General features: G+C 34.3%; 1 protein-coding gene across 1 annotated transcript; it reads left to right on the top strand.

Annotated features, from left to right (window-relative positions):
- The first annotated feature begins 8,724 nt into the window (after positions 1-8,724).
- LOC18040027 (probable pectate lyase 12) lies at positions 8,725-12,337 on the top strand. Its single transcript, XM_006428376.2, has 5 exons — positions 8,725-9,030; positions 9,307-9,776; positions 10,510-10,952; positions 11,583-11,791; positions 12,157-12,337. Exons 1-5 carry the CDS (start codon positions 8,900-8,902, stop codon positions 12,335-12,337), a joined length of 1,434 nt encoding a protein of 477 aa, XP_006428439.1. The 5' UTR covers positions 8,725-8,899.
- Positions 12,338-13,407: the final 1,070 nt, after the last annotated feature.

Here is a 13,407-nt window from a genome sequence, read left to right as displayed (position 1 = left end):
GTCCACAACATCATCGCACTCTGTGACCAATCCCTCCTCTGAGGCTCTTCCTTTAACAAGGAAAGATGATTCCCATTCGGCATTGCCAGTCGATCCATCTGGCCAGGTAAGTACCCCCTCACCTCGAATTAAGACTCTTTCCATTCCTCCACCATTTCCTAGCAGATTTAAACAATCCAAGAAAGAGGAGCAAGAAAAGAGATCCTTGAGACCTTTCGTAAAGTGGAGGTAAATATTCCTCTACTTGATGCTATTAAACAAGTGCCGCGTTATGCAAAGTTTTTGAAGGAATTATACAGCAACAAGCGAAAGTTGAGCGGTAACGAAAAGGTAAGTGTTGGAGAGAATGTTTCTGCTGTACTTCAAAGAAAACTTCTACCTAAGTGCAAGGATCCAGGTACTTTCACTATCTCCTGCACTATTGGTAATACTAGATTCGAAAGATGTATGTTAGATTTAGAGGCCTCAATTAATGTTATGCCATACTCGATTTATAACTCCTTGAATTTAGCTCCAATGGAAGAAACTGGTATAATTATTCAATTGGTTGACAGATCTAATGCTTACCCGAAGGGGGTTATGGAAGATGTTCTTGTGCAGGTCAATGAATTGGTTTTTCCAGCTGATTTTTATATCCTTGAAATGGAGGATGAGTTGTCGCCCAATCCCACTCCTATTCTGTTGGGGCGGCCATTTCTTAAGACAGCCCGAACCAAGATTGATGTTCATGATGGAACCCTCACAATGGAATTTGATGGTGAAGTGATCCGCTTCAATATCTTTGAGGCAATGAGGTATCCTAGTGATGTTCATTCTGTTTTTTCCATGGATGATATTAATACTTTGGTGCAGGATTTCTTTGAATTATCCGGTAATGACAGTTTTGAAATTGCGATAAGCAAAAATCTTATGAAAGATGATTCTAAGGAACATGCAAATTTGATAAAGTTGGATGATGAGGTAGAGGAAGCTATGGCGATCTTAGATGGAGTAGTCACATTACGCACCCATAGGTATAATGTTTCTTACCTTGAATTGCCTTTATTAAACGAGAAACTTTTACCTTCAATTGTGTAGGCACCTACCTTAGAACTTAAACCACTCCCAGAACACCTGCAATATATTTACTTGGGTGAGAATGAAACACTTCCAGTCATCATTGCTAAAACCCTCACCCCAGTTCAACAAGAAAAATTAATTAGGGTGCTTCGGGATCACAAGACGGCAATTGGCTGGACCATTGCTGACATTAAGGGAATTAGTCCTTCCATGTGCATGCATCGCATTTTGCTAGAGGAAGGCTTAAACCAACGAGAGATGCACAACGCCGCCTTAATCCACCAATGGTGGAAGTCGTAAAAAAGGAGATACTGAAACTCCTTAATGTGGGGATTATTTATCCCATTTCTGATAGTAAATGGGTGAGTCCTGTGTAGGTAGTTCCAAAAAAATCAGGCATCACAGTGGTCAAGAATGAAGAAAACGAGCTTGTGCCAACTAGAGTTCAAACTGGGTGGAGAGTTTGCATTGACTTTCGTAAACTGAATGCAGCCACTCGCAAGGATCATTTTCCTCTGCCATTCATTGATCAAATGCTTGAAAGGTTAAGTGGTCACTCTAATTATTGTTTTCTTGATGGTTACTCAGGTTATAATCAGATCGTTATCGCTCCGAAAGACCAAGAGAAAATGACATTCACATGCCCCTTCGGAACATTTGCTTACCGACGCATGCCGTTTGGTCTCTGTAACGCTCCTGCCACTTTCCAAAGGTGTATGATGAATATTTTTTCTGATTATGTGGAGAACATCATTGAGGTATTTATGGATGATTTTACAGTTTATGGTGATTCTTTCGATAAATGTTTAGATAACCTTACACTTGTTCTTAAACGATGCATTGACACTAACCTTGTGCTTAATTGGGAAAAAATGTCATTTTATGGTTAATCAAGGTATTGTACTAGGCCATGTTATTTCTGAAAAGGGGATTGAAGTTGATAAATCTAAAATAGATCTTATACACTCCTTACCACCTCCCACTAGTGTGAGGGAGGTTCGTTCTTTTCTTGGTCATGCAGGTTTCTATCGCAGGTTTATCAAGGACTTCTCCAAGATAGCTTTACCTCTATGCAACTTACTTCAAAAGGATGCAACGTTTGACTTCAATGAAGAGTGCCAAAGAGCTTTTAAGAAGTTAAAAGAGGTTTTGACATCGGCCCTTGTGATTCAACCACCAAACTGGGATTTACCATTTGAGATTATGTGTGATGCCAGTGACTATGCTGTTGGAGCCGTGTTGGGCCAGCGTGTGGGCAAGCTTCCTCATGTCATCTATTATGCCTCTCGTACATTGAATGATGCACAACTTAACTACTCCACTACCGAGAAAGAACTTTTAGTAGTTATCTTTGCCTTAGAGAAATTTTGTTCTTATTTAATTGGATCTAAGGTGATCGTTTACTCTGACCATGCAGCTATTAGGTACTTGCTCATCAAAAAGGATGCCAAGCCACGTCTTATTCGATGGATACTTCTATTGCAAGAATTTGATTTAGAAATTTTAGATAAGAGAGGTTCTAAGAATTTGGTGGCAGATCATTTGAGTCGACTTACCTATAATGAAGATGCAGTTCCATTGCATGAGAACTTTCCAGATGAGCAGTTATTACATGTAGGTATAGTTACTCCTTGGTATGCAGATATTGTCAATTACTTGGTTACTAGGACAGTACCGAAAGAGATAACCAGTGCACAAAAGGCCAAGATCAAGAGTGATGCCAAGTACTATGTGTGGGATGAGCCATACTTGTGGAAGCATTGTTCTGATCAAGTTATTAGAAGGTGCGTACCCGAAACTGAATTTACTTCTATTCTCACCTTTTGTCATACTTTGGCTTGTGGAGGACATTTTGGACCAAAGAGAACAGCCCTTAAGGTACTTGCGAGCGATTTTTATTGGCCATCACTATTTAAGGAAGCATATTTGTTTTGCAAATCTTGTGATCGTTGTCAGAGAACAGGTAATTTGGGACCTAGAAATCAAATGCCGCAATCTCCCATTCTTATAGTTGAGATTTTTGATGTTTAGGGCATCGACTTCATGAGACCATTTCCTTCATCATTTGGTAATCTCTATATTGTTCTTACGGTTGATTATGTTTCAAAATGGGTGGAAGCAAAAGCCACCCGAACTAACGATTCTAAGGTTGTGGTAGATTTTATAAAGAGTAACATCTTTACAATGTTTGGAACACCAAAGGCAATTATCAGCGACAGAGGCACTCACTTTTGTAACAGGTCAATAGAAGCCCTCTTTCGAAAATACAACATCACTCACAAGGTATCTACATCTTACCATCCCCAAACTAGTGGGCAAGTTGAGGTGTCTAATAGGGAAGTGAAATCAATCCTTGAAAAGACAGTTAATCCGAATAGAAAGGACTGGAGCTTGCGGCTTGATGATGCACTTTGGGCATATAGGACCGCATATAAAACTCCTATCGGTATGTCACCCTACAGGTTGGTATATGGTAAGCCTTGTCATCTTCGAGTGGAACTTGAATATAAAGCATGGTGGGCTGTGAAGCAATGTAACATGGAACTGGACGCCGCCGGCCAACACAGAAAGCTCCAATTGCAAGAATTAGAGGAAATTCGAAATGATGCCTATGAGAGTTCACGAATCTATAAGGAAAAGACTAAGGCTTTTCATGACAAGCAAATCTTGAGAAAGAATTTTGAAGTTGGACAGAAAGTTATGCTATTCCATTCTCGCCTTAAGTTGTTTCCAGGTAAGTTACGTTCTCGATGGGTTGGGCCTTTTATTGTTATTAATGTTTTTTCTCATGGTGCACTTGAGATCAGGAGCTTAAAGACAGGTAAAGAGTTCAAAGTTAATGGTCATAGGTTGAAGCCTTACTATGAAAATTTTCAAACACTCAATGTAGAGGAGGCTCCACTTTATGAACCTGTGTACGTTGATGAGTGAAACTTGAGAACCAGGTCAGGCTGAGGACAATAAACCAAGCGCTTATTGGGAGGCAACCCAATGGCTGGAGAAAAGATTTTGAGAGCACGCCATAACAGATTTGATTTTTCTCCCTCTCATTCTCATTTACTTTACCTACGTTGTGTTGAATTTGTTTGTTTCTGTTTGTGTGTCTCATCTCATTTTCCCATGTTTAATTCTGTCTTTTGTTAGCTTAGGCTTACATTGAGGACAATGTAAGAATTAAGTGTGGGGGGTGGATTTCAAACTTAGTTTTTGTTACTTCGTCTTTTTCTTTTTACAAAAAAAACAAAAAAACAAAAAAAAAAAAAAACATTGTTTTGAATATTAGCCAGTGATAAGAATTTGATTGACAATGAATATGGTTCTTAGAAAGGGTTGAATATTACCTTAGTTTATACTTGATTCTTGTGTTGATTTCCTCTTAATTGAGATTCTTTAAACCATGAGCACTAATATCAATTCTTTCATAATTTTGACTTAGAATTTGAGATTGACGTAGCTTGAGTTGAGAATTTTAGATTGAGTAAATGACTGTTTGTCTTGATTCTTATCTCCACAATACAATGTAGTATACACAGGCACCATAGTCAGAAATAGCTACCTATAACCCTTAAGAGTGAAGCTATCCTTGAGTAATTTGGGCCTATGTACCACCAGTATGTAGAGGATAATCTACCATGAGAAGAAGGCTACCTTAAGGGGTAGAGTGAAAGCTCCTGACTAAAAAAAAAAAAAAAAAAGAACTTCAAAAGAAAATGCACACAAATGCCTGTAAAAGAAAAAAAAAATTGGAGATCAAGATGATAAGATTAGTTTGACTTACTCTTTTCTTTGTTCAAGGCAAAGGCTGTTGATATTGAAGATTTTGGGAATGGATTTTAATTGAATTGATTCACACACACACTATGAGAATCAAAAGAGAGATGTGATTGACTATTGAATTAAAGTTAGAACTTCGATAATATTTGAAATTTTCTTTGAGCTATATGATTTATGCAATCTTTGAGGCTAGTTTTATTTTAAATTCCTTTGTTCTTTTTCTGCTAAAATAAAAAAAAAATGCAATGATGTTTGTGGGTATCATCGCTAAAGCCCTCACGAGATTATAACTCGTCCACTAGGGCCGCCTAGGGGTTTAAAGGCTTGTTGCATACGCTAAATGCAATCGTGATTTCCTACGAAAGTGGTCTAGTTTAGGTTTTCTTTTTATTTTTGTTCTAGGTTTGCTCGAGGACGAGCAAAGGGTAAGTGTGGGGGAATTTGATAAGTGCATATTTTTCATATATTTTACTATTAATTTCTCCATCTTTTTCTTGTTTTGGTCTTAAATATTCTAGTTATTTTAGTTAATTTTTAAATTATACATATTTTACCCTTAATTATTTAATTACTAGTTACTTTTATTTGTTATTTTTAATTAATTAAATTATTTTATTGAATAGGGAATTAATTGGAGATTATGAATAAAAAGGGCATGAAGAAGTTCAAATTGAGAAGGAATAAAGATTAAATTGGAAGACAAAAATACAGTCAAAAATTGATAAAATCGAGTGGAAGAAATCAAAGCAATTAATCCAATTGAGAAATGTTGAATAATTAAAAGATTTAATTTTTTCCAATTGGCAATTGGAGTACGCGTGCATGGCATTGCAAAAGTGGAAAGCATTTAAACGGGCCCGCAATTGACTTTCAAAAGTTGGAATTAATGGCTTTTGGTGGCGTTAAATTGGAGAAGGATTTCAATTAGAATTGGAAAAGGATTTCTTTATTCTTGTTGGAGAAGAATTCGGTCAACTAACATTATAAAAGGAGATTGCAGCCGCTAGACAGAAAAAAAGAGCAGGGCAGATCCAATTCGGCAGCAAGAGGAAAATCAACAGCCGCAAGAAGAAGAAAAAATCAGCAGCCGGAATTCAATTGAAGAAAAAGGCAGCCGCTTGAATTAATCTTTATGATTGGTTTTGTCAATTCTCTTATTCCCAATTCAATTATGTTAGGCTAGATTTTTATTTGGTTGAGGGTGAATTCAAAACCCTAAACATGCTATGCAATTAAATTTAAATTCTACCATTCAATTTATTTAATTGAGATTGTTTATGTTCTTCTATAATTAATGTTCATGGTTTATTCTTGTTTTGTTTGAGTGGCCAATTAGATAGGACTTGAATAAATTTTATTGCTAGATTAAAATTCTTGATCCGTAATTGTCTTGATATTTTAATCATTAGTAGCAAGTTGGAATTAATGATTTCAATTGGAGAACATAACCTAGGTTAAATAATCCGAGCTTGTGTGTTTATTGCCTAGATCAACCTAATATCTTTCTTTGTTTAATGCTTCTATTATCTTAAATTTAAAGAACTTGTTTTAAATTATTTAATGGTTAGAGATTAGGTGAAGAACTTATTTTACCTAACGACACACTAATGAAAGATTGAGACTAACAGAGCTTATTGTTGTCTATGGTTGGTAGTTTTAATATAAATTGATAATAGAATTGATATATTATGTGCATGTTTGGTGGTGGCGAATGATCCTTTAACCAAAGTTTTCATCATTATTATTTCTTTCTCCTTTAATTAGAGTTTTTATTAAATTCTTGTTCGTAATTTTAATTTATTTATTTCTTACTATTTAGTTAAAAATTCATAAACCCCCCTTTTATTTTTAATTGACATTTTTGTTAGTTAGATTAATTTATATTATTATTACTATTATTATTATTATTATTATTATTATTATTATTATTACTATTACTATTATTTTATTTTAAATCTTGCTTTGGAGTTAATAATAAATATAACTAGCATAGTCTCTGTGGGATCGATCCTTACTCGCTCTGTACTAATTATTCATATTAGTGGTAAGGTTTTAAATTTAGTGCACCTTAACGACACTACCAAATGCTATGGAAATCTAATAAGTTCAAAGAGTTAGCTTAAGAACCAAATAGAATTAATTCTCTCACCAATTACATCAAAAACTGATTTGTCTCTGATTATTGGATACGAGTACATTATATAGGGTTGGTTACAAGAATTTTAGGAAATAAATCCTAAATTAAAATCAAATCGAATCCTAATCTAAAGCAAATAGGAAAAAATCTAAATCAAATCAGAATCCTAATCGGTTTAAATGTCTTACATCAATTAAAATGGAAACTAGGCAATTAGAAAAAGAAGTAACTAATTTGTCTTGTCACTAACCCCTCAAGAAACGGGAAAGTATCTGAAAAGAAAAATAGTATATTTTCTAAACAGGAGAGTATCCAAAAAGGAAAATAATATATTTTCCCACCATAATGTGCAACCAACTTTGTGATTTCATGGAAGTGATTATTTGGAAACTTCAAAAGCCTGAATCACGCATTTAGTAGTCTGAATATTATGTGGATTTCAACGGGTCTCCACAAATTTGATTGAGCCCAAGTTGCTTGAATAAACCCATTAAACGTTTTTTAAAATTTCTTTGCACGAGCACTTATGACGGGTCCGATATAAACTTGAATTGGATCTGAATATGCCTCTTTTCACGTGCTTATGACAGTTTTGTCCTCAATTTCATCAGAAAAGGAAAGAGACAAAAACTGTTATTTGTTGTATGAAAAATAATATAATGGATAAGTGTCAAATGAAGAAAGGGTGAGTGAGTCCCTTATGAAGTAGGGGTGCATTTGGCAGCTTATTTTATATAATATTTAGTATTGAATTATCATTTTAATGCTAACTCATGTTTGGGTGTAATTTCTAGTTACATTGTGCTACAATGAAGGGTGAATAAATAAATCCATGTGAGAGTAGGGTTTAGGTTGTTTTTCATTAAAACGATGTTCATATTTAAATATAATCATTTAACGTTAATTATTCAATAAATTATAATAAATTTAAATTTATTAAATACTTCTTTATATTTAAATTTCAATAAAATATAAAATATTAAATGATAATATAAAATATTAATAAACCTAAATATTTAATAAATAAATTATAATATATTATTACAGAAAATCATTTTAATTATTTTACTATGATTATGAAAAAATTATTTTAGTTTTATTTAATCATTTACTATTTACTAAAATACTAAATTTTAAAATAAATCGGAATTAAACAACTATATTTGACATATATACATAAATAAATTATATCAAAATATAATAATATAATTTACTAATAAGTATTTTATTATTTAATAATGGTGTATTATTAATTATTATGTATTATTAATTTAATAATTAATTTAAAAATGAATACTAAAACCCTAAATATTAATAAATTTAAATAAATTAATATTAATTTATTTTTTATACAAAATATTTTTTTTTATAATACAATTCATAACAAAAAAAAAATTATATTACAACTTAATATAATACACTATAACGCAACACAGTATAATCCAATATAACTAATGCAGCACTACCTCATAACTAAATTTTCCAGGAACTTTTTAAAACTGCCCACTCATATCTTGACACATCGCCATTTACTCTCACTATGTACTGTGTGCAAATTTTGATTTGCTCTGCTAGTAATGTATGTGAAGTGACAGTAATATCCTTAAACATATAGAGAAAGCTAAGAGACCGTTTTCCTCGAGTGGGGAGTTGATTGTGGAGACGCAATTCTCTCTCTTGTGCTGCTTTTCTTCAAGTGAATCCCAAAAGTCTATCAGCGGCATGATTATAAATGAAACCACAGTGAAAAAGACTGTAAATATTTGAGTGACAGAAGATCAAAATAATTGTTCTCTTTTCCACTCATAAATCTTCATTAGAGCTATGATTACACTGTACCAAGCAGTAGGAAGATACCCAATATACCTCCAGTATTATTCTCAAGCTAGCCGGCCAATCGCTATCTCGTAGAGAAGGACAAGAGCAACAATGTTTCAAAGAACCTGCATTGTCCTAATTTCTCTCTTAAGCTCATTTTCTCCACAAGGCAGAGCAATGCTCAATCTCACTTTTCCCATTCCGCATCCCAATCCTGAAGACGTAGCTCAAGATGTTCACAGGTATCTACAATCGTTAATTGAGTCTCCTGGTTTTGTCTAAGAAAATTGGTATTTGAATAAAAGGAAGGCCAAATCACCTAACAACGCCGTTTTATTTGTTAATAAGAACAAGAGAGAGATAAAATGACAGTGTTTTTGGCGGTGATTTTATTATTGTTTTGTCAATGCGATACCCTGCATTTTCTTTATTGTTAGCTACCAATAGCATTATGAGTTATCTTTACTATCTTTTTGCTCTGGTAGGTGACTTCGTCTGTACTGTCTTTAATTTTGCAGGAGAGTAAACGCTTCAGTGTCAAGAAGGCAAATGCTACAAATTTCTGAAAAAGATCAATCCCCAGCAGCCACATGCTTCACTGGCAACCCCATAGACGACTGCTGGAAATGTGACCCTGACTGGGCCAACAACCGCCAGAGACTCGCCGACTGCGTTATCGGCTTCGGCCAGTACGCAATGGGCGGCAAAGGCGGTGAATATTACATCGTCACCGATTCATCAGATGATGATGCTGTCAGCCCCAAGCCAGGCACGCTGAGATATGCTGTCATACAGCCTCAGCCTCTGTGGATTGTGTTTCCCAGTAACATGCTCATTAAACTATCTCAAGAGCTTATTTTTAACAGCTATAAGACTCTCGATGGTCGTGGGGCCAATGTGCATATTACCGGTGGCGGCTGCATTACTTTGCAGTATATTAGCAATGTCATTATACACAACATTCATATCCACCATTGTGTGGAATCAGGTAAGAAATTGCTTGGTTGTTTACATAATTACATGCATTTTTAAATCGAATAAAATGAGATTTTTCAAATTAATATTCTGATCAGTATGTTAGACTTGTAACCTGAAACAATATGTTAGATCTGTAACCTAAACTGTTAGACTTGGGTCCCCCTAGCTTATAGCTGCTGTGAAGTTGTGAAGTTGTGGCCTTCTAAGCGAAAATTCTATTATTATAAAGATGTGGTTAAGGGTTTTATACTTACAATTTTTATCTAAATTATTGTATAAAAGTCATATTTATCCAACTGAAAAAAATTATATTTATTAACTATTATATTCTTTTATTTCGTATTATAATATTAGAAGAAATTAAGAAAAAAAAATATTAAGAGAGGATCCTACTTCTAATCAAATAGATATCTTACTATTTATTTTCAAATAAATGACGAAAAGATTCTCTTTTTATCATGTAACTATGCAGCGTATATAAATATGCACGAGAATGATAACCCCATCCCTAAATTTTTTATTTGATCATCTCAAGTATACGACACCCCGGGACCCACAGCCTAATCCTAAGCTTAAAGTTAAAGGCATTGATATTTAACCTAATTGTATCCATAGAGTGCACAGTGCGCCTCCGTTAATCTTGAGGGGTCCAGTGAATTTCGAATCCTAAGATTTTCATAAATATAGGTACATAGTTCAAAGAAGCCCAAATTTTTACATTATTCCAATTTCTACCTACTCAGGTAACGCTAATGTGCGTTCAAGCCCAACACATTATGGTTACCGCACAAAATCAGACGGTGATGGAATCTCTATCTTTGGATCCAAAGACTTATGGATAGATCACTGTTCCCTTTCTCATTGCAAGGACGGTCTGATCGATGCAGTGATGGGGTCAACAGGAATCACGATATCAAACAACTATTTTTCTCATCACAATGAGGTGATGCTGCTGGGCCACAGCGATGACTACTTGCCAGACTCAGGAATGCAAGTCACCATAGCTTTTAACCACTTTGGGGAGAAGCTGGTGCAGCGAATGCCGAGGTGTAGGCGTGGTTACATTCATGTAGTGAACAATGATTTTACAGAGTGGGAGATGTATGCAATTGGTGGTAGCGGTAATCCTACCATTAACAGCCAAGGCAATCGCTACACTGCACCCACCAATCGTAATGCCAAGGAGGTATAACAACTATTCTAATTTTTGTTGTTGTTATTATTATTATTATTATTATTATTATTTTGGTATTCTGATCCAAAAGGAATTATTTAGGGCTTGTTTTTCTATTTGCTTGCCTTTTAAGAACTTTGTGACATGTATATTATTAGCCACGTGAAACGGCAAATCAAAGACAAAACGAGTAGAGGATGATTAGAAATACTCTCTTGATTGATTTTTTGGTATATCTAACTGTACAGAGCAACTTTTTCATTTTGAGTATTAGAAAAAAGTAATTTTATTTTTATTAAGTTGGGACATATGGTTTGCATCCTAAGTAATATAATAAAATTAGCAATTGCAATATCACTTGGTGACTAATACGGTATATTATTATGCTAATGATAATATAACAAATCAATAATTATTTAACATGTGGTGATCAATTATTAGTGTTGTATTACTTGAAATACAAACTACATATTTTAACTTCTTAGGCACGACGTTAGCGTTAGAAAACATAAGGTTATTCTAAATTTTAATAACCAAAAATGAAGGGATATTCAAGGCGGAGTTCAAGTTTTGGTGGTTTCAAAACTCTAGCTAAGACTACTTGTATGAAAAATAATAATTTAGTCGACGTTTATGATGCAGGTGACGAAGAGAGTGGACACAGCAGAGAGTCATTGGAGGGACTGGAACTGGAGGTCCGAGGGGGATGTAATGGTAAATGGTGCATTCTTTGTGGCATCCGGTGCAGGTGTTGAAGTTAAGTATGAGAGGGCCTTTAGTGTGGAGCCTAAATCGGCTGAGCTCATTGAGCAGCTCACTTGGCATTCTGGTGTCCTTGGTGTTGGTGGCAGGTAAACTTAGCATTACGCTTCACAATTTTAATTTTCTTTCCCTCCTTTTATTTCTTCTCCTTGCTTTTCCTTTTTCTATCTTTATTCATATTTCCCCCTTTTTTTTTTCTTTTCTTTTTTTGTTAAACCCCTCAACTTTATGAATTATCACCTTTAAGCTTTGACCCCAAATAATTTGAAAACATTGATGCAAAGTAAACCCACAAGATTGTTTACACTTGACTGCACTTATGGGTATGCTGACAATTGCAGTTATGTGACTAGCTCCTCATTGGATCACATAGCACATAACACAAATTTAATAATAGAATAATATCTAATTTTAAGGCGAATTAATGTGATTTGATTTTATGCAATGGATGCAGGGACAACAATTTGGGAATGTGGAGCAGAGGACCTAACGATGGAGAAGCTGGATTTGATTCATTTGATTCAGGAAGCAAAAAATCGTTGACAGCTTCCTCAATCTATGCTATATTTCCTTTCTTAACTGCAATCTCTTGCTTTCTATTCTTGTATACTAGATCCATGACATTCATGTTATGACAAGAAATTAAACAGCGATTTTCTTTAGTATTTTTTTTTTTTTGGTTTAAACCATCCGATTTCCGGCAACCGCATTGGACCCCGACTAATTCGGATTCAGGGTGTAGTCACAGTTAAGGCTCTTTACCCCTCCCAAATGGTGTGTTTAGTGAGGATCGAACCCGAGAGCTCTTCCCACTTACCCAGCCTGCGCCGCCAACTGAGCCACAACCGTTTGGTCTCTTTAGTACTTTTTTAATTTCGCCTTTCGACAAAACAATGAATATACGTATACACATACATTTTTTTTTTTACTAACTTCAAAATCGCAACAGGTAAATACCTATGTTTATTTTGTTGATAATATTGATTAGGCACTCATCACCTACGTATAATTAATTACTGGAGATTTATTTCAACAAGTCACTACACCTTAATCTCGAACATACTAAGCCTTAAATTACAGAAATTTTCCTATAGATATGTTTTGTAACTAAGCTATCTACCACCATAGATAAACACACACACACAAAAAATAAAGACTCAACTTATCCAATAACTGTAAAAACTAATTTTAACATGAACACAAATATCTTGGTCTTTGTTCAACAGTGCCATGCGATGGGGGTGTAAATTTGAATGTTTCAAAAACAAATATCACGAAATAGAAATGTGAAAGATAAAAGAAACAAATTTTCTGGAAGTTGTTAATTTTGTTGAACGAAAGTCTGAATAGTAAATTTGAGTTTTCTAATTTTTATATAGCTACTAAACCCTTATATTCAAAATCAAGTCTTAATTTTATTAATTAGTAGACGGTTGCCATAACTTAGGTATTGGATACTTAGGTATTGGATTCAAGTCTCGTGTTATATGCGTGTGATTTAAACAATGAACAATGAAATTTAGTAATTTTAGATATTCAAATTCTTTCATGGTGCTCGAAAGTGAAATATTTTTAATTTTTTAGTTAATAAAAAGATTAAAAATTTTCAATTTCCTTTAACTTGATGGCATCGATGTAACGTGTCCGGGCCTTCTCTCCTATTTGGGAATTATTCTTTTTTTTTTTCTTTTTTTTTTAAAATTTT

Source organism: Citrus clementina, unplaced genomic scaffold (assembly GCF_000493195.1).
Source record: "Citrus clementina cultivar Clemenules unplaced genomic scaffold, Citrus_clementina_v1.0 scaffold_6, whole genome shotgun sequence".
NCBI lineage: Eukaryota > Viridiplantae > Streptophyta > Magnoliopsida > Sapindales > Rutaceae > Citrus > Citrus x clementina.
This window is presented reverse-complemented; position numbering and strand designations above follow the sequence as displayed.

Bases quoted from the DNA above. Each gene is read 5' to 3' on its own strand.
- LOC18040027 (XM_006428376.2), top strand. From the start codon at position 8,900: ATGTTTCAAAGAACCTGCATTGTCCTAATTTCTCTCTTAAGCTCATTT. The intron at 9,777-10,509 runs GTAAGAAATTGC...CTACCTACTCAG, and splicing joins CCACCATTGTGTGGAATCAG to GTAACGCTAATGTGCGTTCA. The intron at 11,792-12,156 runs GTAAACTTAGCA...CAATGGATGCAG, and splicing joins GTCCTTGGTGTTGGTGGCAG to GGACAACAATTTGGGAATGT.